Below are 20,631 nucleotides of genomic sequence, written 5' to 3' on the forward strand. Positions count from 1 at the left end.
TGTTCTATGGTTTTGTTGTTTTATAGCACATTATATTGTATTGTGACATTGTTTTTTATGACATTGCGAATATGTAAATGGATTTTATTTCTACAAATCTGCTGAAAATAAATACCTGTTATTCACAGTACTTGGACTAAAATTTCTTTTATGAAATTTTTCGGTTTATGGTAAAATATTCTTATCTTAAAGAAATGTAAACTTTAATTTACAGTAAAACTCTGACATTATGTTGTGAAACAAGTTTACAGTAGACCAGCTTTACTATAAAATACAATTACTGTATTATACTAGAAACTACATTTACAGTAATGCAGTTATAACTGTAAAGCACACTCACAGTAAAAATTAACTGTGAAATATCATAACAGTAAAGGTACTGTAGAATGGTAATTACAGTAACTTACTGGCAACAGTGTTGCCAGTAAGGGTACTGTTGCCTTACTGGCAACAGTGTTGCCAGTAAGAGTACTGTAGAATGGTAATTACAGTAACTTACTGGCAACAGTGTTGCCAGTAAGAGTACTGTAGAATGGTAATTACAGTAACTTACTGGCAACAGTGTTGCCAGTAAGAGTACTGTAGAATGGTAATTACAGTAACTTACTGGCAACACTGTTGCCAGTAAAGGTACTGTAGAATGGTAATTACAGTAACTTGCTGGCAACAGTGTTGCCAGTAAGTTACTGTAAAATTACAATAAAAGGTCTAACAGTGTAGCTATAAGTTAAAAAAAAAATCAGCTATTATATTTCAAGAAAGTGTGAACATTAACAACATTTACAATAAAATGTTAACATAAAATGGGCCAAAAGTGCAATTTTTTGTTCGAAACCTGACTGAATAACCAGTTTGAGACAAGTATAATAAATTGGCATGCATAATTCTGATTCAGAGTCGAGGTGACGATATGTTTATGGTCCAAAATAATATTAAATTAAAAATGAAAGCCAAGGCTTGGTTGATAAAAGACAAATACCTTGTGATAAATCCAACATTTTCTATTTTAAGATGACTTTAATTGGTCAGGGAAAGTCTGGCCTTAAAACATTTGAAAAAGTGTCCATCTGCATCAGCCCATGCCCTCGGGGTACAATTGTACCATTCTTGAACTGCACTCAAAAACTATTATAAATGCCACAAATGGCCTGAGCAAAGAGCTTTGTGTCTAGAAAAAGGGAATTTTACTGAGTATTAAAATCAAAGCTGCTATTAAGTGAGGCACTACTGAATTGGTTAAAAAGCATTCTTATCAAAATCTAATTATTTCTAAAATTGAGATACTTCCATAAATAACTAAATCTAAATTAAAGGTCAGATTTTTTGGAAATGCAGGAGCATCAAGAAATGAATTTTGTACAGGTCATAAATAAATAAAAATAGCTGGCAACTGTGAAAAGCACAATGTTTGGTTTAAATTATTTTCTTACTTAATGTAAATAATGGTAAAGTAAGTATGAAAGTATTGAAGTAAATAATCCATGTTTTAACATTTTTAACCATGTCTGCAGTTGGTAGCTGTTGCAAGCACAGTAAAAAGTCTTAAATGTTAAAAACAAGTTTGGCTCTTTTAGTTTTCCTTTTCTGTTACATTTAATAGAAATTATGCAAGATGACATAAGACAAGTCTAAACCTAAAACTAAAGACAGAACATGGGACATTTAATGCTCTTATTTATTGGTAATCCATCTATCATCAGCTCGAAGCTCATGGATTGTAAGTATTTGTGTCCATTTATGTGCTTACTTGTCTGTTTTTTATTTGTGTGAGTTTTGGTTGAAGCAAAGGACAGAACTTAGAATATCTTCGCGTCCTAATCTGTGTTTCTAAAACATGCAAGTACTTAAGCCGGGATAACGTAGCCGTGATTATGGATGACTGCAGAAATGTGGGTCGGGTGGATGGAGGGTAGTTGTGAGCGCCTGTGTGAGTGAAGCGTGGTGGATATACACCATCAGCATTAGGCTTTAATGATGAAGTAGGAAAGATGAAGAAAATAAATATTCAATAAAGAGAGTACAATAGCACTCCATGTCATTTATTAATTTTGCTTTTATTTTGACTCAACTTTGAGCTGCAATTCAGCTTGGTTTTATTTGTTTCTAAAATCTCAGGTAAATCCATGTTTTACCTCCCTCCACAGATTTAAATCCCCTTTTCATCTTTTATTATCCAATAACCTTTATTTTTTTTTGTTTTTTTTTAAAAATGATACTCTATGTTCAATAGAACATAGAGTATGTTCTATTGTGTTCTTGTATGAACACAAAAAAATTATACAAAGCAAAAATACATTTTCAACCAGATGAATAACGTCAATGCATAGAGGATTAAAAGGTCATTCCTAGATTGGATCGGTGGATCGGAAGCCATGCTGTTACGCACGAGAGATGCATTGCTGACATTGGTTGTTATGTTGTTACACGCTCCAATAAATAACCATCAATTAGTGACACTGACAGGATTATTTTATTATCCCCTGTAGCCCAGATGCAGACACAAGGTAGATGATTTGATATTTAGCCCTGAGCCCCCCAGATGTTCCTGAATTCAGCAGAGTTAGAAGTAGGGCTTATAGTAGCAATTAATACAAATCACCTTTAGTTTAAAAGGCTTGATGATGCTTAGCCAGACTATGTCAATAATTATGACTTCAAAGGAGCAAATGGAAGAAAAGTACATCAAATAAAATCTTCAGTCATGAACTTTAAATATTGGTGGGTTGCTGAGGGACAGTTATTTTAAACTAAGCTGTGACTTTTGGGTCAAAGGCTTTAGGTAAACATGAAGCTTGAAGCAGCAATGATTTTAGATCCTCTAACCAAAGTAAAGCACGTTTGCTCATGTTAGGTCAAGTGGTGGCACTAAATTGACCAAAAGTTTAGTGTTTCGCTCAGGAATTGACCCATGTCGTTCTAAAGGTTACAAAGACTAAACGCTACCTGACACTTCTAACAGCAACCAGAATAAAGCTAGAATTTAAAATAGATAGATGGATTTCTTTTCTTCCTTCACTAAAAAGTTGAGGATAATTGTGCCATTTTTTTTCTTTATGAAACTCACACCCTGTTGGATCAGGTTACACAGCAATTGCATGCCTTGAAAATATTTCTTAGAACTCATTTGTAAGAGTGCCAGGATTGTTTGGCTTTAAGATGACTAAAAAGTCAAAAAGAAATAAACTGGCCAAAGGCCCAGTAACAAGTTTGAATATTGTCCAAATTGAGATCATTATACAGTGTTTAATATTAACAAAAAAGGATAATAAATGGGGTGTTTCCAGCCTTAATTTACCCAAATTGTCCCAATTAAAACCTCAATAAATCTGGCATGCATTATCATACCAGAGTATGGTTACCAAATAGAATCCGATAGCACAACAGAGCTAATAGTTCCAACACTATAGCTATTCAATATACCAAATTGTTTGCATTTTAGAACCTGGATAACTTTAAGATGGATTTCTAGAACAAAATTAATGTTTGAGTTGTTTTATTGTCTTCAACCTGTACCATAGTGGAGAAAGAAATATCTTGCATATACGACATTACGTCCCTTTTGCTGTCAATAGCATGGGAATAACTGAACAAGGTAAATGTTGTTTTGCTAGAATATCTATGGAAACAACAAGTTTTCAAGGTACAGTCATTGGCAAACCAAATGTAAAATTGAACAAGATTTTTCTTTCACAGGTATCTCTTGCTTTTCCTTTGAAATGGTTGTAGAGAAAATGGGTATCTTATTAAAACAAGGCCAAACAGAACCCTAATTAGAAGTAGAAAAACAGACTATTTTTGTTGCTTAGAAAGAGCAGCCTTTTAAAATGGGTTGTTGAGAACTTACACACATTTAACACACTGCACAAAATTGCACATTTTATAAGCTTTGGACTGACCGTTTTGAGGTGATGGAAGCCTTCCTGCGGCAGACGACAGTAACAGCGTTGGGAGTTGCTCCTCTCCCAGGCTCCACAATGATATCCCACAGTAATGGGTCACTAGGTCGAGCAGCACTGAAGGACAAGCCTGATTTTACAGCAGCTCTGTGTGAAAAAGTATTAAAATACATTCTATTAAGCCATGATAATATTGTGGCTCAATACATCTCAGGTCCACTGAGAAATCAACCGAGTAGAATCAGCTAACTTTTGGCTTGACTGGCCCTGACTGCAAACTAATAAAAGTTCAATTCAATGCATTTCGTCTCAAAGCACTTCACCCAAAAATAGTCATTTAAATCCTGTCATACATACATTCCAAATGATCCTAGTTATCAAACAGCGCTCAAAGTTCAATTTGTTACTCAAATTAGTTTTAAAAGTTCTATTTGAGGAAACCCAGCAGATTGCATCGAATCATTGACTCTTTGGGATGGATGTGATCATAATGAGAACATCAGAGGGACAACTCATGTTAGATGTCTAGGAGATAAAGTCAGAGAGGCCAGATTGAGATAGTTTGGACATGTTCAGAGGAGTCACAGTGATTTTATGGGTGTGAAAAGTTGAGAGGAAATTAAAAAAGGAGAATTATGAGCATGGTGAAAGTGGACATGATGTTAGTTGGTGTTAGAGGACTCACAGATACAGTGACAGTTGATTCACTGTGGCAACCCTTGAGGGTAAAAACTCAAAGAGAAGAACATCTGAAAAGTTTTATCAGTTTTGAATCTGATGTCTGTGCATTTGTTTAAAGTAGAATTGGTACTGTATGTATTAACTTTGAACAATATTTTTTGTTGTACTTCAATTGTAGCCATGTTTTGACTGCAGTTCTATTCAGTTTGGCTGTTTGTGTCTAACAAGGTAGGTCACAAACAGTCAAATGTGTCACAAGCTGCTTGCCCACTGAGAACCAGCAGGGGTATTTAATTCCCATCAGCCCTGGGGAAAACTGGGAATCAGTTAATCAGATCTCTTATTCAGACACATCTCTGATGGGGGAGATAGATAGCTAATTAGAGACGATGTAATTGGACCAGACAGTCGTACAAATCCAACCAGGGCTTTTTTTGTTCCTCACTTAATCTCCTGCATCAAGGGGAGTCTTACTGTCACTGGACAGGATCAGAAAGCAATTATTTGAGTCAAACGCCTAAAAAGTGATACAAGTAATACAAATGTTCCTCACTTAAAGCTGTCTAACTACTGAGTGGGAGCAACATAGGTTTGTAACAGAGGCCAGTCTCTTCATGACAAAAATTTCACACTGAAAAAAAATGCAGCATAGAGTTTTCAACCCACATCAGCTGAACTCTGTCACTTAATTTGACAAAATGCTGCGTCTGCAACATTCTTCATAAGAATAACAGTTTGGTGACTGTAAGTGAAGGACCCAAATGCAGGACAGAGAAAGAAGGAGGTACTGTAATAATACTCATAGAAACAGAAGTATCTCTAGACTATGACAAGCAGCAGGACAATGGAATTACAAAAATAGGAAAACAAAACTGGTTACAGAAAACAAAAGAAATGAAATAAAATAATAGCCAGTGCCACTGAGATAATATTAAGATACCTTGCAAAAACTAAATGAAGTCAGAAAAAGAAGCTTCACATTTGACATTAACTGTAGCTACTAATATAAGCTAAAAAAAAATCACAATTTAGTTCAATATACTACACTTTATGAAATAACAAATCTCAGGAAAAGGCTTCTTGGTTAAATATTCTTATATTTCTTTTAGTGTGTTTTTTTTCTTTTTGTATCTTTGATTTCCTGTCAGTTTTTTACAGGGCAGTGACAGAGTCACCTGATGACCACCCTTCCCAGTAAAGCCAAACCATTTCTGCAGAGTCATACTGAAAGGGGTGACAAAGTAAATCAATACAGGGAACCTTTTGGAGCTTCTTGTCCAATACTCTGACATAAGCTTCTCTGCAGGGAAACTTAGTTTGGGTTGTTATTCTTTGTCACTGTCATTCATTATGTCCAAAAAGGAGAGAAGTAGAAAGAATCTAGAGTATTAAACTCCTTACTCTACTTCGAAAAAATTTATGTTTTTTTGTTTGAAGTCGTCTAGCTGTTCAAACTGTGGGCTACACGTGTTGCCGATCACCAGGAAATGTACGTTTTGTCCAGTTTTATTGTGGTGTGTGTATCTAACTCATGAATGTACACAGTTAATCCTGGCAAGCAGCCCAGATCATCTTTACTCTAAAGGGTTAACCTCTTCATTCCTTTTCAATCAGGGCCACAGCTTATCTGGCCTAACCCTGCTGGAGTGGACTCAATCTTGGCCCAAAGAGTGAAGTAAGGCAGGGATTTCTCGTAGGAGGAATCAATCACTGCCAAGCTCCTCAGAGCTAACCTTCACTCGGACTTAGTTGCAGAGCTCAGCAGGCTCGTCTTGTCCCAATGCATGCTGCATGTGGCAGGGCGCCAGAAACGAGGACTGAAATTACTGACCTAACTGGAGGATTTTCAGCATTTCAGTCGACAAAACAAATTTGGGGAATTTCAGGTGAAGAGCCTGCCAACCTTGCAAATAGCCAATGCAACAGCAAATGTTGACTCCTCAGTAAGAGAATCTCATTCAGTTATTTTCAAAAAGGTAAACAGAGCTGCATTTACGTCACTCAGTCTGCATTTGTGTGATGAATGTATCTGTTTCCCATATGAGCAGAATATTCAAGATGAGCTGTAGAAAAGCTTATATGCATGTGAATTCTGGATTATGGCCCAGAGATCTTAACATTTTTTTCTGTGTGCCTGGATTCTGCGGGAGAATACTGTGCTGTACCAGGACTGATGCATGATATCACTAAACTGTAGGATTAGACTGGAAAATGTTTTCATAGAAAACAATTAAGCAGAGTAGAGACGGAAAACACAAAGCTCGCTGTAAAGGCATTGCAACTTCTCTTTAAAAGTTGGAGAGTTGTAAAATGTGGACAAAATGAGAACACAAATTAAAGCACTGTAATTTGTAAAAAAAAAAAAAAAAATTGAAAAAAAGAAAAATGTCTTGTGTTGAAGGAGAGAAAAAAACTATAAAAATCAACAAGACACATTGTTCAGCATGGAAAGTAGCTCAAAAATATTATTTTTTGAAGTTTGTGATTTCATGATTAATTTTATTTCAATCAAATACGTGTTGCTCAGTGATTACAATGTTTTACAAAGACAATTATTCTCTAATGAGTTTACAGTGAGCAGAGCAAGATGAATTTGGCGGTGTGATGACAAAAAAGAAAACTTTGAGAAGAGAAATAGGAAAAGAAAATCCTGAAAGTGTTAACATTTCTGACCACATCAGTAACGCAAAAATAAAGCTTTTTTTTTTTATAGAATTTAAATGATATCCTTTGATATCATTTGTGTCCACCTGTGATTATGGCATAAGGTGATGTTTACCTTAAGGATTTACACTTAATTTATGATTGCAATAAATTCTGTAGAACCAACTGTTGTTGGACATTTAGGTTTCAAAACAACCATTGCTATCCTCTTAACATTCCAAATAGCTTTGGGTCTGATTTATTATGCTGGAAAATGTTGTATACTTGTGGGAAAAGCCAATTCAGTGAGTCATATCTTCAAACTTCTTGCTTCTACAAATACTAAGACAAGTTGCTTATTTGAAAAGAAGTACCAACAAAGCAGAGCAGTTAAAACTTAGATAGACACCAAAGATATACAAAGATATATTCACACTGTTCCATCATGCTGCAGTGGAGAAGATGGAACAATAACTCCTCCTCATTTTTATATTTCTTTCTATAGTTTTGAAAGATTTGTCAACCTAAAAAAAACTCATTAAAGCCTAACTGTCAAATATGCAAACAACCAGCAGCATACTCTCCATACCTGCATATATTTTAATATCTATTATTGCAGGTGTCATTTTAAGCTGATTAATGGAATGAATTTAAAATTATTGAGGTTTTTTTAGAATTTATTTGCCCTTCAAATGTTTATGAAACTGGATAGACCATTTTATTTATCTTTTGCATTTTGATGAACAGGATGGTAGCCCAACCTGCCTGGTGATTTACAACTTAGAAAAAAAGCTCAGAAAAAGTTTGGGAACAGACTTGAACTGTGTGTTTTTCCTCAGTGCTTTTATATGAAGCTCAATTCTACCCAGAGGAGTTAGGAAGATTAGTTATTTGTTTTGCTGCTCCATTAAACAGATGCATTATTTATGAAGTCAAATAACCACAAAACCTTGTTGAAATGTTCGTGGGATGTTGAGATATGAAAACCAGTGAATCATTTGCCAATTATTTCGCTGTTTATGGAAGAGTGATCTTCATAACTCCCCCACTAAGTGTGACGGTGCAGAAGCAAGGATATGTCAGACAATTTATGCAGCCAGTAACTGGCAGACAACACAAGTCACTCTGGCATTCATGCATATTACCGCATGGCCTTGATGGTGGGCTTCATAAGTATTTAAGTGCCTTAAGTAATCGTTTAAATGCATGGAGCTTATCCCTCATGAATATGCTCGAATGTACTATACATCCCCCTTACACTTGCTTGGTTTCTTCTATTTCATGTATTTCATAAACAATAAATTTCCATGTAATTCCCTCTAAGCTCTTGTCTCAGTATGGCTGGATTTACAGAACAGTGATTATTATGATTTTCATCAATGATACTTAATTCTAACCACTTGTGAATAGCCTTTAAAAGGCCAGATCATTGTTTATTTGGCCTCATCAAAGCTCTTAACTGTGACTATGTAATTTATGTACCTTCAAATGAAAAGTAAATATATGTCCCATTTAATTATCTACTATCAATGACAGAATGTTGCAGTCTGCACATCAAATTTGCTTGTTAAGCACTACATAAAGGCTTTTCTTCAAGAGTCTGCGACTTGACCTTAGAGCTTTACTTTAATCAAGGGCACTTGTGTTGATATTTTGATCCAAAATGACCACAGCAATATTTAAAATTGTGCAAGTAGTAAGAAAATATATCTAACAAATTTGTTTAACTTTGATTAAGACAGTAAACAAATGGATCATCTATGGAGACTTTTTCAAAATTACCAGCACAATCAATACTGGCATTCATTTAATAAAAAAGTAAAATATAACTTTGATCTTTACTATAAATAGCACAGAGAAAGGTTCTGTTTATCTGTCCCAAACTCACATTTAGCACCTTATGTACTATGAGGGCTTATCCTACCCACTAGCACTGTGGATAAACACACTAAGGTCCAAATTTGTCCAAAGGGACAAATAGTCATGTTAAATTTCAACCCCATATAATGTCAGCTTCTCCAAGGTACTGTCAACCACCCTCCATTCCACCTTGCCCATAAAATTGGAATATGAAAACCAGTTAAAAACAAGCTACAATTCAGAGGATGAGTGAGTAGAGAAGGGGCAGGCAATCATCAAGAAATGCTTCTTAACCACAAATGAAAATATCGAGACACTGAACAGTATTATTGATGTGTTTTTTTCTGATATTTTACAGCCCAAAGTCATGTGTAAAGTTCTAACTTTGATGTTAGAACTTGGAAAGTCCAATTCTTTACCACAACCTCTAATTGTCAGACACTCACAGAGCAACTGTGGCTCTGTGCGTAAATCGGAAGGTTCTAGGTTTGATTTGCCAGTATGTGCCCCTGAGCAAGGCACTTAACCCCAAGTTGCCTGTCTGTGTATCAGTGTATAAATGTGTGTGTATGTGTGAGTTCAAATTGGTGAATGTAACTTTAGTATAAAATGATTTGAGTGGTCAAAATTATTGAAAAAAGCTGCATATAAGTTCAGTCCATTTATGCCGAGGGTATGCAGCTCTAATTATCGAGTGCCATTGTCCTGCAATTTTTGGATGCATACCTGCTCCTACACACCTGACTGAAATGAATGATTTATGACAAGGCCTTTGCAAAACTCACTGGCTTGCCAAGCAAATAACTCAGCCTTTTGATTAAGGTGTGTTGGAGCAGAACTGGTCTGGAGTTGCAGACCCATATTCCATGTTAAACGTAATAGCTCTCCAGTTGGGCAAATATCAGTATGATTCATAAAAAGCATCTCAACAAAGGAACACCACAGACAGTCTCTCACCTCAAAGTAAAATTTTCCAGTGTAGATGTACTAGCTAGGAAGATGTAAAAAGTTCCCACATCCTCATTCTTTAAGGGTTTGGAAGACGTTTGGATCATCACAGCACCTCCCAGCCTGAGCCTAAGGAAAGTAGGGTTGCCTGATTGAGTTTTGATAAGAGAGACACTTCCGATCCTTCGCAGAGGCGTTCCGGTTCCCCCAGAGTCTCTCCCTCTTCCCACTCCCACTCGTTGCAGGCTGTCTTGTGGAGCACACTGGCCAGTCTGGTCCCTTCTGCTCTGGAAGTAGATCTCCACAAGATTCCCCCGAAGACCTTTCATTGCTTCAGTTTTTTCTGCTTCCCGACTCGAGCTTCCAGATCTGCTTCCTGAGCTGAACCAAAATGGTTCTGGCTTAAGCTGAGCCACACAGAATCCACCTGGAGAAACCAGACAAGCTCCTCTGACTTCCTTCGTCTCCCAGAAGGCATAGGCTGTGACACAGTGAGCGTCATCCTTGGCCTTAGCCTCCTTATCTCCATAAGAGCCCATCATTTCTTGCCTGAAAGTGATATTGCTTTCTGTGGGCATGTGGAAAAGAATCTTGACAAATGGGTAGGAGGATCGAACCTGACGGACCAAAAGAACTGCAAGGATTTTTCGTCCGCTAAGGAGCAGATCAGGAGGAATGGTGGCATCTACAGCTAGGGGGCCAAAAGAAGCCTTGATAGCTGGCTGGAGGAACCCAGCACCCAGACTGCTTATGAAAAAAGTCTGAGCCTGAACTTTGAGACTTGAGTTGCTTGGGGTCCCTGTACCTTGTCCGAGAAACACATGGTCTGCATTGAAGATTTGAAATTTGATGGACGGGTAAATAGGTGAAGGATTGGGGAGTACTCGAGCATCTTCAGCTTTCTGACTTCCTGCAGCTGAAATGGAAGAATTTACATGGATTAATTAGAAAAGGATTGGAAAAATCACAGTTTACACTATTATTTTGTGAAGGTGTTAATGGATTTCAGTCGCAAGTTTAGTCTGTGACAAAAGTTTTTTTCAAATAATTTCAGTTATAAAATGTGTTGAGAAAGTATCATGGCCGGAATCATACTTTCTGGCTCATCACTGAGCACTGATGGCTCATGGACGGAGAATTTCTTAAAATTATTTCACAACGAAAGATTTTTAGCTAGTAATTGATTATCCAATAATTGTGTGTGGGGAGGCAAGCCTCAAAAGGGTTTGAGTTTGAAAGTAACTGAAATATGTTTGAAATACGTAAAGCAATGGTTTCTCAAATGAAAAACAAAAATCAAAAAACAAGAGCAAACAACAGTGGCAAAGATTGGTAAACAGTTTTCTAATGTAGTATCCTTCTCTACAATAGCTGAAAAAAGAGATTGGCAAGAAAATTCCAGAAACTTTACAACAATAAAAACAAATGAACAAAATCTCTTTCCCCAAGAGATTTTACACATTGTACGTTTTCTGGCTTTTACGGTGTGTTTGAAAGTAAATACAGTGTTCTCCAGACAAATTAAATAGTGAAAAAATATTATTACCAAGTGTATTTACAGATCAGACTGAATGATAAAACATATCTATTTGCTGATAGATCAAATTAAACCAAATCTATTTATCAGTGCATAGATTTACTTTGCAATAGGTTTTGATTTCCAAATTGTGGGCTTTTATCAGTCCTCTCCCAGAATTGTTCACTATTACTGTTTCTAAAAACAACTAACTGCAATATTAACTTTTTAATCCATAAATTGATTTGGCTTTTTAGAAGATGAATTTAACAAATTTTTCCTTTTTTGTGTTGTTATTAACTTGCATTAATAAAACCAACTGGGACATCAAAAAGGAAATGTGTTTAAAGAAAAAGTTTAACAAATGCTGTATTAAACTTTTGAGAACTACTCTTTGTCGCCAGATGTTTGTGCTGTCTAGTTTAATAAAAATGTCGCCTGGTCCCTCATTATTCCACCCCAAAAAGCATGAGAGTTGTGTCTGAGTTTACAGGCTTGTAAACCCAGCTGTTTCAATATATAACTCATGCTTTATTACATCCTTACACAGTAGTTAAAGTCCAGACTGACAGAATGAAGCAAGCAAAGATGAATACAGTTTAAAGCATTCGTTTTAGCTTTTGATTTGTAACTCTAGATGATGATAGTGAAAACAAACAGTACTACTAATCAATAGATGCACCATTTATTGATCTGATAACTTACTGAGCTTTAGTTGGAATGCAAGGAGTGATTTACATTAAAAGTTAGTGAGTTTAATGCACAAAGGGCTCCTTATTACTTAAACACACACTGGGAACACATTATACACACATCTCATGCATAGCAATAATCAAATATTAGTCTTTTCACAAGATATATCAGCATTAGAACATGGCGATCGCCAGCTTGCTGCTTCCTCACAGCTATTCATGCAGGTTATCTTTAAACAAGCAGAGAAACAGCTGTGCAACCTCAGCTCCAGGCCTCTTTAATCCCACAGATGAAGCCTCCTGATGCACACTGGAGAGCCTGCTGTCACTTTCATTTAGACAGAGGGATAACAAAATGGGATGAGGCCATGGGTTGTAACCACAAACCCACGCAAAGTAGGAATTCATAACCTGACAGCTGCATAAATCAATAAAATAAGGACACAGATCTGGGATTTTCAGCAAAAATGCTTTGAGTGGTTATCAAAAAAAAGTCTAAAATCTATGTAATGCATGTTTCATTGTGTTTGAGTGTTCTCATTTAGGAGACAAACACTTTCAATAACAGTGCTTTGCATGTACAATAGCATTAAACTTTTCACTAAACCTTCACTTTCAACCCATTTTTACATTAAGTAAACGTTTTCATCTCAGGTTGTCTTCAACATAAGTACATCTGTTAAAACAAGTAGACACAAAATAATGCTTTGTTTTATCTCATAAAGGTCTCACCTTTAATAGCTGTAAGAATTCCCACAAGTGGAAAAAGTGACCTGAGGGAAAAGTTGAACATCATTTTAAAAAAATGGCAAGTTCTTGTTACTCTCTGCTCTGAGCTCCAGTGTGCACACGCTTAAAAGAAAGTGCAGGATGGAAGTCATAACATCATCTGGTGTCCAGTTCAGTCACTCGCTCTGATTGCAAAGGATGAAACAAGGAGAAATAAAAATTGTTACACTTTCACATCCACCTAAATCTTCTCCCAGACACAAGCGGATCAGTTTTAAATGCTGCGTCCCGTTTCTTGCTCTTCCTTTGGGAGTGAGGCTGATGACTGATACCACAGGGCAGCATCAGATACGACTTTCCATGATAGAAAATCAGTAAACAGTCAGTCAGATTAAGCACACCCACGTGGGTATAATCTGCCGGTATATGAGAGGGAGTGTTGGAGGGGTGAGGGGGGAGGAACAAATGAAACGCGCACAAGGTCGAAGGATGAGTGGTTTCCTCAATGGCAGTGGATTTAACAAATAAACATTAACCCAAAATCTCTATTTTTGTTTTATTATTTGAATATGTCTAAAATTACAGCAGCAAAGTTTTTCACTCTCTCTCTCTTACCAAATTTCCGTTCACAAACTTGCCCTAAAGTGACTGGTAAAGGCTCCAGATTGTCCATCCACACAGTCCTAGAGGGGGTGAATGTGGAAAACTGGAGAGTCATTTTGAAAGTCATCATGAAAATATATTCATGATGACTGAAATATATTCTGTATATATTTCATGATTTTGTCTATCCATCTGTCTGTCATCTTATGTGTCCACACAGTTGATTCTATGGGCAGTCTCGGTATGATAGAGTGGAAACCAGTCACTCTTGTTCTACACATTGATCTGAGCTTTGTATCACTCTAAGAAGTGTCTTGCTTAATAAGCCTGGTATGACTTTTTCTAGCCTTTCCACTCTCCACTATCCCCCCAATAAGCACCTGTTGTCTGAACAAACTACTTGCATTATGTGCCAATTACACCTCATGCACCCTGTGCCTGTATCATTACAAGGTGGCGAGAGTGCCAAGGTGTAGTCATTAAGGATACACATATACAAGGTGAGTAAACACTTTCTCACTTGACTGGAGAGGCTAATTAGAATAAATATGTGACTTAAGGAAGACATTAGGTGATCTCTAAATGCTTGTAAAATTTTGAGAAATTCACAGTCAAGACAGGATTTTACTGCACAAATGGCACTTGCAATGCCAAGGCAATACATGGACTGCATTTTGAAGCCATTGAGTTTTAATTTGAGTAGTTTGTCCATGATTTTTGGCTTGAAGTTACAATTAAAACTGATGGTGGCAGAGGCCACTGACAACTGAGTCTGGGAATATCTCCAGATCTCAGTTGTTGTCCCAGACATGCAACCTGCTGCCGGTGTTATTAGACATGATAGAACGGTGGTCAGAAGTGCTCTGTTTGGCTGCAGGAGTGAATGTAAAGCTGTTGCCAGGTGGCTGAGAAGGTTTTGGAGGTCATTTTATTTGGAATAACACAAGTTGAGACCCCGAATCCTGTAAATATTTATGAAATTAAATAGAAAGCTGTGACTCATGGAGCAGTTAGAACTGATTAATAAATTACCTGAATGACTACTGGTGGAAGCCAAAACCCAGTTAGAGATTTGGGAAATATACGACAGAAATTCACATTGTAAATTTGCAGAAATTTATTCATAGTGGCTCTGCCAAGTTATGGTTTTAAATAGCAGCATATTACTGGAAAAGGTTTGAGAGCGCATTACTTAATGCCAGGAAAACTTTCATTTGATAGATTGAAATAATAAACTATTACATATAAGTGAATAAACTCCCTGTACATTTAGTTTGCATACTGTATTTCATACTAATAAATAACTTATGTGGCAGGGAAAAAAACACTTTCTTTAAGGTAGGGTACAAACTTGATCTTATCCATATCAGAGCTAACGACACCTAATACAAAATGAAAAGCAGGGTGCCAACCACAAGTTTATTACTAGACTATTTCAAAAAGCAAAGTAGATAAGAACTATAGAACAGATTCATCTTACCTGCACACTTTGATGAAAGCCTGAGGAAAATTCATTGTAGCACAAGGTGCAGTTGGAAAACCAGCATAGAAAATCCAACAAACACATTCCTACTGTTTTGTCTAATAAATGCATACAACCCTTAACTGCGATTGTATGCACTCATGTACTTTGCAGTAATGACTCGTCTTGAGCAAGCACATGGAGAAGGTGGAGAGGAGCAATTCCACTTAAGAAAGAAAACTTTTGCACATCCAACTATAGCATGAGCAGCCAAGTAGTGTGGTCGGCTTAGGGTGAGAGGAAAGAAAGAATACACTAACACACTGGCTCTGAAGTGCAGATGTACAGAAAAGAAGCTCAGTAAAACTCAAATTGGGGTAGATGTGCTTTCTTAAAGGAAACTAAAGCAAATATAAAGGTAAACACTAAACTAGCAAACAATTGCTACACTCATGTGTTACTGTTCACTGAAAATTTGACCTCATGAATGTTTTACCTGAAGGTTGACATCCACATGAGTCATTTGTGGTCTTTGTATCTTTTCTGTCCACTGAAGTCATCATGTGATTAGTAAATGTATTAACCTTTACTGACAGTAATCCAGCTCAGTGATGGATTGTGAACTACAGCAATATTCCATCTTAATAATTTCTTAATACCTCTTATTACTGCCCATCAGCTAGATGGCGATAAATTAATTTCCATCAATCCATCAAGGAAAGATGGGCTCCATTTCATCCTGCTCATGGTGATGCATGCAAATGGTGGGTATCATGCGAACTGATTAATTACAGAACAAGTACCCGGGTCTATAGCAGTCATAAGAATTTAAGAAGCTCTCTGAGTGGAAATCATTGCAAACTGCCTCAGTATTCTCTGATCTCAGGGGAGTGCTGGAGTCTAGTCTTTGAACATAAAGCTGTCGCCATACCTTTATAATAAGACTTAACACCATAGCAAACCAGAGAAAGGCCAGTCTTTTAACACACTTCAGCCGAAGTCTGCAAACACCTTCCACTCCAAGCTGTCTCAGCCAAAGATGAATCACCAAGGCGAGACCTGTGGCCCAACTTCCTCAGTTCACACTCCTCCAATGATGATGAATGAATGCTCTTTTCGGATCACGGCTGAACATCAGTGTTTTGACCCCTGTGGGATACCTCTAAGGGAGAAAAAAATGTGTCCTCGATCCCTCCAGCAGCCTTCCCTCAGGGTACTGGATTGAAAAGTTAGTTTGCCTCCTGCTACCTGCTGTGAAATGCATCAGTGATGGAGGCGATGGAAAAACAAAGTCTTGTCCAGCGCCTTAAAAGAAAGACAGAAAAAAAAAAAAAAAAATATATATATATATATATATATATATATATAGAAGGGCTTATGGAATCAAAGGAAACTTAGAAGACATGTTGTTTTAGCTGCAAGCATATAAACATGGGGCATTAGTATCATGTTTATATAAAGGCCATAATGGCATATGTATTTTCCACAGAAACCAAGGAAGCACTTTGTTGCTAGCTAGCAGTTGATTATGATTAAGTCACATTTCCCTAGCTCATTCCTTCATTAACTATTATAAAATGCCCTCACTGAAGTGGTGTGTGGAAAAATTCAGATAGCAATGGGTTACTTATTGGGAATATTTTTGATCTGATCTAATGTGTCAAATAAGGATCCTGACCAAAGCATCTTTAAATGTTTTGTATTTGAGTCTCTTAAAGAATAATAATTTCTGACACCTGTTGTTGGTGTACAGTCTGCAACTGTAGATGTGCAGACAATGTAATGCAGCTAATTTTGTGATTTTTAAATTGGCTGCCAACTAATGTGTGTACGACATGTGAAACTGTGTTATTACCTTTTTGGATTACTCTGTTGATCCAACTCATCTGGAGTTTCCTTAGCAATCACAGTGTTTTCTCCTTAACAATAAAAAAGGAAAAGCGACACCTGCAGCTCTCTGTCTGTATGAAATCTCATAACCAGCATGTTGCTTTCAAATAACTCCAGAGAAACGCTTGAGTTGAACAGAAAGGAGCTACAATGACTGGAATAACCAGCACTCCAAAAATATATATTGATCATTTAAAAATAAAAACTAATGTTTTCATTTTTGCAATGATTTTTTTCTCCTCACAATTGACTAACTGCAATTAAATATGTTGCCGTTTGTTCAAAACAGTCAGAACACATGTTGCTACAATCCTAGCACTTCTACAAACTGATCTGCTTTAAAACATTGTTTTGTTTTTATTGGAGAATGTAGATCTGGTTTACTGTCTTTTATGACTTTGTATTTTTGCTTTTTTTCATGATGTCAGGCATTTTGAACGGCCTTGTTGCTGAAATGTGCTATACAAATAAACTTGATTGATAAATAGGTGCATATGTTAAGTCAGACTTTAAATAAATTATGAAGTTTTAAGATGTTGCTTGTCAGAGCATTAAAGTTGCTTTTCTAACCAAGATACTCCATGTTAGAGCTTAATTTGAAGGCTGTACTGACTTTTTTCAATAAGATATTGCAGTCAGTGGTATAAACTTGATTTCCATTACTTGATTCTTGTACTGAAACATATGTGTACTCTTGAAAAGTTTTACAAACAGTGTTTTTAATGTTGATATATTCCTAATTAAGAACAAGATCCTTTTTTTACATTAAGCTGAACGCAGTAATGTTCAATAATACTTATGGCAATCGTGTTAAAAATAATAAACCTTATTAGTTATCAATAATGTTTGAATTGTTTCTGTCAGCTTGGATTGAGACATCTGCTCTCTTTAAACTGGATTGTCAATTTGAAACTGTTTCACCATAGATATTAAAATCCTTCAAAAAATATATTGTGAAAACTATTTTGTCCATCTTGGCTTAGCTCTAAACTCGACCCTCCTGTTCTTGACTTTCTTTTCTTAACACTAGAATAGATCACTGAATGTGTGTCTCTGCACACTAGAACCTCTTCTCAAAAAACTGATCGACTGATTTAGGCAGTCTGTGCATTTTCTGGAGATATTGGACAGAAAATGTTTAAATGCCCCAGAAGGGGAATATGTATGGTGGTTGGGGGTGTGTTTGTTTTTTTTTTGTTGATTTTTTCAACTCAGCTGCAGAGGAGAGATGATAAAGTGGATACTGGAACAATAGCAGGTAAGGGTGATTGGCAGGAGCTGTGGTGTATTTCTGCTCAGTCTCCCTGTTTTTAATTACAGAAGCAGGCTGAGGCCAAACAAAGGGTGACTAGATGAGTGTCGACTCGGGACGATGAATGGCAGGCACAAATATCACCACACTTGTGTTTCCTGAGAGAACTAAAGTTAAAAACATTAGACTCTGCCAGAAGCTTCCAGGAGGTTCCTTGTGGGAAGGAACTGAAAAGTTATTTTTGTATGACAAATCAAATGATGGTCATATTGTAGTCTTGAATATGTCTGAATTTTATTCTTTTTGCCTTTTTTTTTCTTTCTGCTTTCATACTTGTTTCTCAACCAAGTGTACAGTAGATACACAAAAATATACTATGTCGAAGCACATGGTACATCCATGAGAAAGGTTTTCTATTAATTTAAGCCAACATGCCTGAAAAGAAATCTCTCAGTCTCAAAAGGTCTGTCCATATATCAAAGTCAAATTAAAATATTTTACCTGGAAGATCCCTGCTGTGGTTTTGACAGCATGAGGGTCAAATGGACGAAGAGTGTTTAACTGGCACTTTGAGGTTTTGTGAAAGGCCAGCAGGAGATGGATGTCTCCTTATGCCCCCCTCTGGTGACATGGTAGGCAAGAAGAAAGCCAGTGATAGAGAGGTTACAACCAGGAAGAATTTTAAACATCCATCGGCCCGCAGGGACGCCTCAGACTCACAGCTCAATATAGATCTGTTGGATAGTGAGGAAAAAATAAGGGTGAGGGTGAACAGAGAAGGAAGAGGAGGTGACAGATTGAAAGGAAAAAATAAGGGGGGAAAACTAAGGAGAATGTGAGGGAAGTGAAGGATGGAGAGCAAAAAGGCAACAAAACAAAAATCATTCGATGTTTTTCCAATTTCATTTCCCTTCTGGTTTACTTCCGTGAGAAAAGGATGATTGTTTCAGCATAACCCTGCTGAGACAGTCTGGGGTATTGAAGTGATTGAGGTTGCATGAATCAACATTCACACTGAGCAAAAACAAACATGCACAGTGTGACGAGGAGAATGTGAAAAGGAAGAAAGAAGGGTCTGGATAACTATTTTCAAGTTCAGGCCTTTAGAAATGTCTTTTTTCTGACAGTGTTCCTGTCTGTGACATCTAATTATATACATGCTGCTATAACTTAGAGATCTGTAGGTTTGTCCCTACATGTGTGATTTCACCTCACTGCTAGACCTCTTTTAGTACCTGACAAGAAAACCACTGCTGCCCTCCAGAGGTTTGAGAAGAAACAGCAACATAAGGGTCGGGAAGATAAGTACAGATTTTCTGCCTTTTATTGGAAAATGAAAGGTCTGAGTCATGTTTTGATATTTGTTGCAACAATTTATCATTAAAACTACAACTCAAAATGATGGATGATCAGTAACAAGAGTGAGACTGTGGCACTTTTTCACGTCCTGAGAGGTGAGGTGATTTATTCTGTGAAACTGTTGGGTTTTATTTAACCGTGAATGCTGCAAAGAAACAGAGATACAGAAACGGAAAAAATCATAGGTTGTTCATCAAAATATTCTTGTATGCTTGAAAACAGAAACAAAAACCAGAAAGAGGTGAGTAAAACAGAAAACTACAACCTCAATGGATAATTTAAAAAAATGACAAAATGAGAGGGAATGAGCCAATGTAAGCAGTTAGACGGTTTCTATGAGTTATTGAAAAGAAGCCCTGACAATGTCCCATTGTTGGGCCAATATATCAGATGCATGGGGTATGGATTAGGAGATACCAGAGAGGAAATTCTCTTGGAAGGATTTTGTTCTCAACATATTACTGACCTCAAACACACAGACAAGCACACACTATTTTAATTCCAGACCAACATGATCGTCATAAAGTGGCCAGCCCACCACCTTAATTTTAAACCAGCTGTTTCTGCTACAAAACCAAGACATGCAAGATAATTCGTGGAATGTTGTCCAATCTTTATGAGCAGCAAAACCTATTGCATTGCAACAGTCAATGCAACAAACATACATGTAAATTACTTCTGAGAAACAGAAACTACGTATTAATTCAGTGATTCCCAAGGAAGCTGCTTATTCAAGCGTCTTTTTTTTAATTTTGAGTTACTGCTAATTTTCCACATCTAAGTGTATGAAATGCACATTTTTGCATTTTAATTTTTAAGAGAAAATTACAGTCTTTTTAATATAAATACTAGTTTGTTCATCTGACGTGTTTAATTCATGACACATTCCCTTCTTTATAGAACTCCGACTCTATACGTGCAGTAGAAGTATACCTTAGACATCCTCGTAATGGCTCCCCCTCGTGGCTATTTGCCAGTATTACAGTTATATTCATTCTTTGTCCTGTGTAGGTTTTGGAGCTAGTAGGGCTGAATCCCATTAAAGCTGTCAGCGGACAGTCTACCGTAGGGTTAAAGCCCATATTTCTATATTAGAAATG

General features: G+C 36.8%; 1 protein-coding gene across 1 annotated transcript in view; it reads right to left on the reverse strand.

The window, feature by feature from the left end:
* LOC116723902 (transmembrane protein 132D) overlaps positions 1-13,292 on the reverse strand; it is a 34,487-nt gene extending 21,195 nt beyond the window's left edge. The window contains exons 1-3 of the mRNA XM_032569124.1: positions 12,969-13,292; positions 10,038-10,944; positions 3,897-4,043 (exon numbers count right to left, since the gene is read on the reverse strand). Coding sequence (XP_032425015.1) covers positions 3,897-4,043; positions 10,038-10,944; positions 12,969-13,032 — 1,118 coding nt within the window. The 5' untranslated portion in view covers positions 13,033-13,292. The remainder of the gene's footprint in view (positions 1-3,896; positions 4,044-10,037; positions 10,945-12,968) is intronic.
* Positions 13,293-20,631: the final 7,339 nt, after the last annotated feature.

This window comes from Xiphophorus hellerii, chromosome 8 (genome assembly GCF_003331165.1).
Source record: "Xiphophorus hellerii strain 12219 chromosome 8, Xiphophorus_hellerii-4.1, whole genome shotgun sequence".
NCBI lineage: Eukaryota > Metazoa > Chordata > Actinopteri > Cyprinodontiformes > Poeciliidae > Xiphophorus > Xiphophorus hellerii.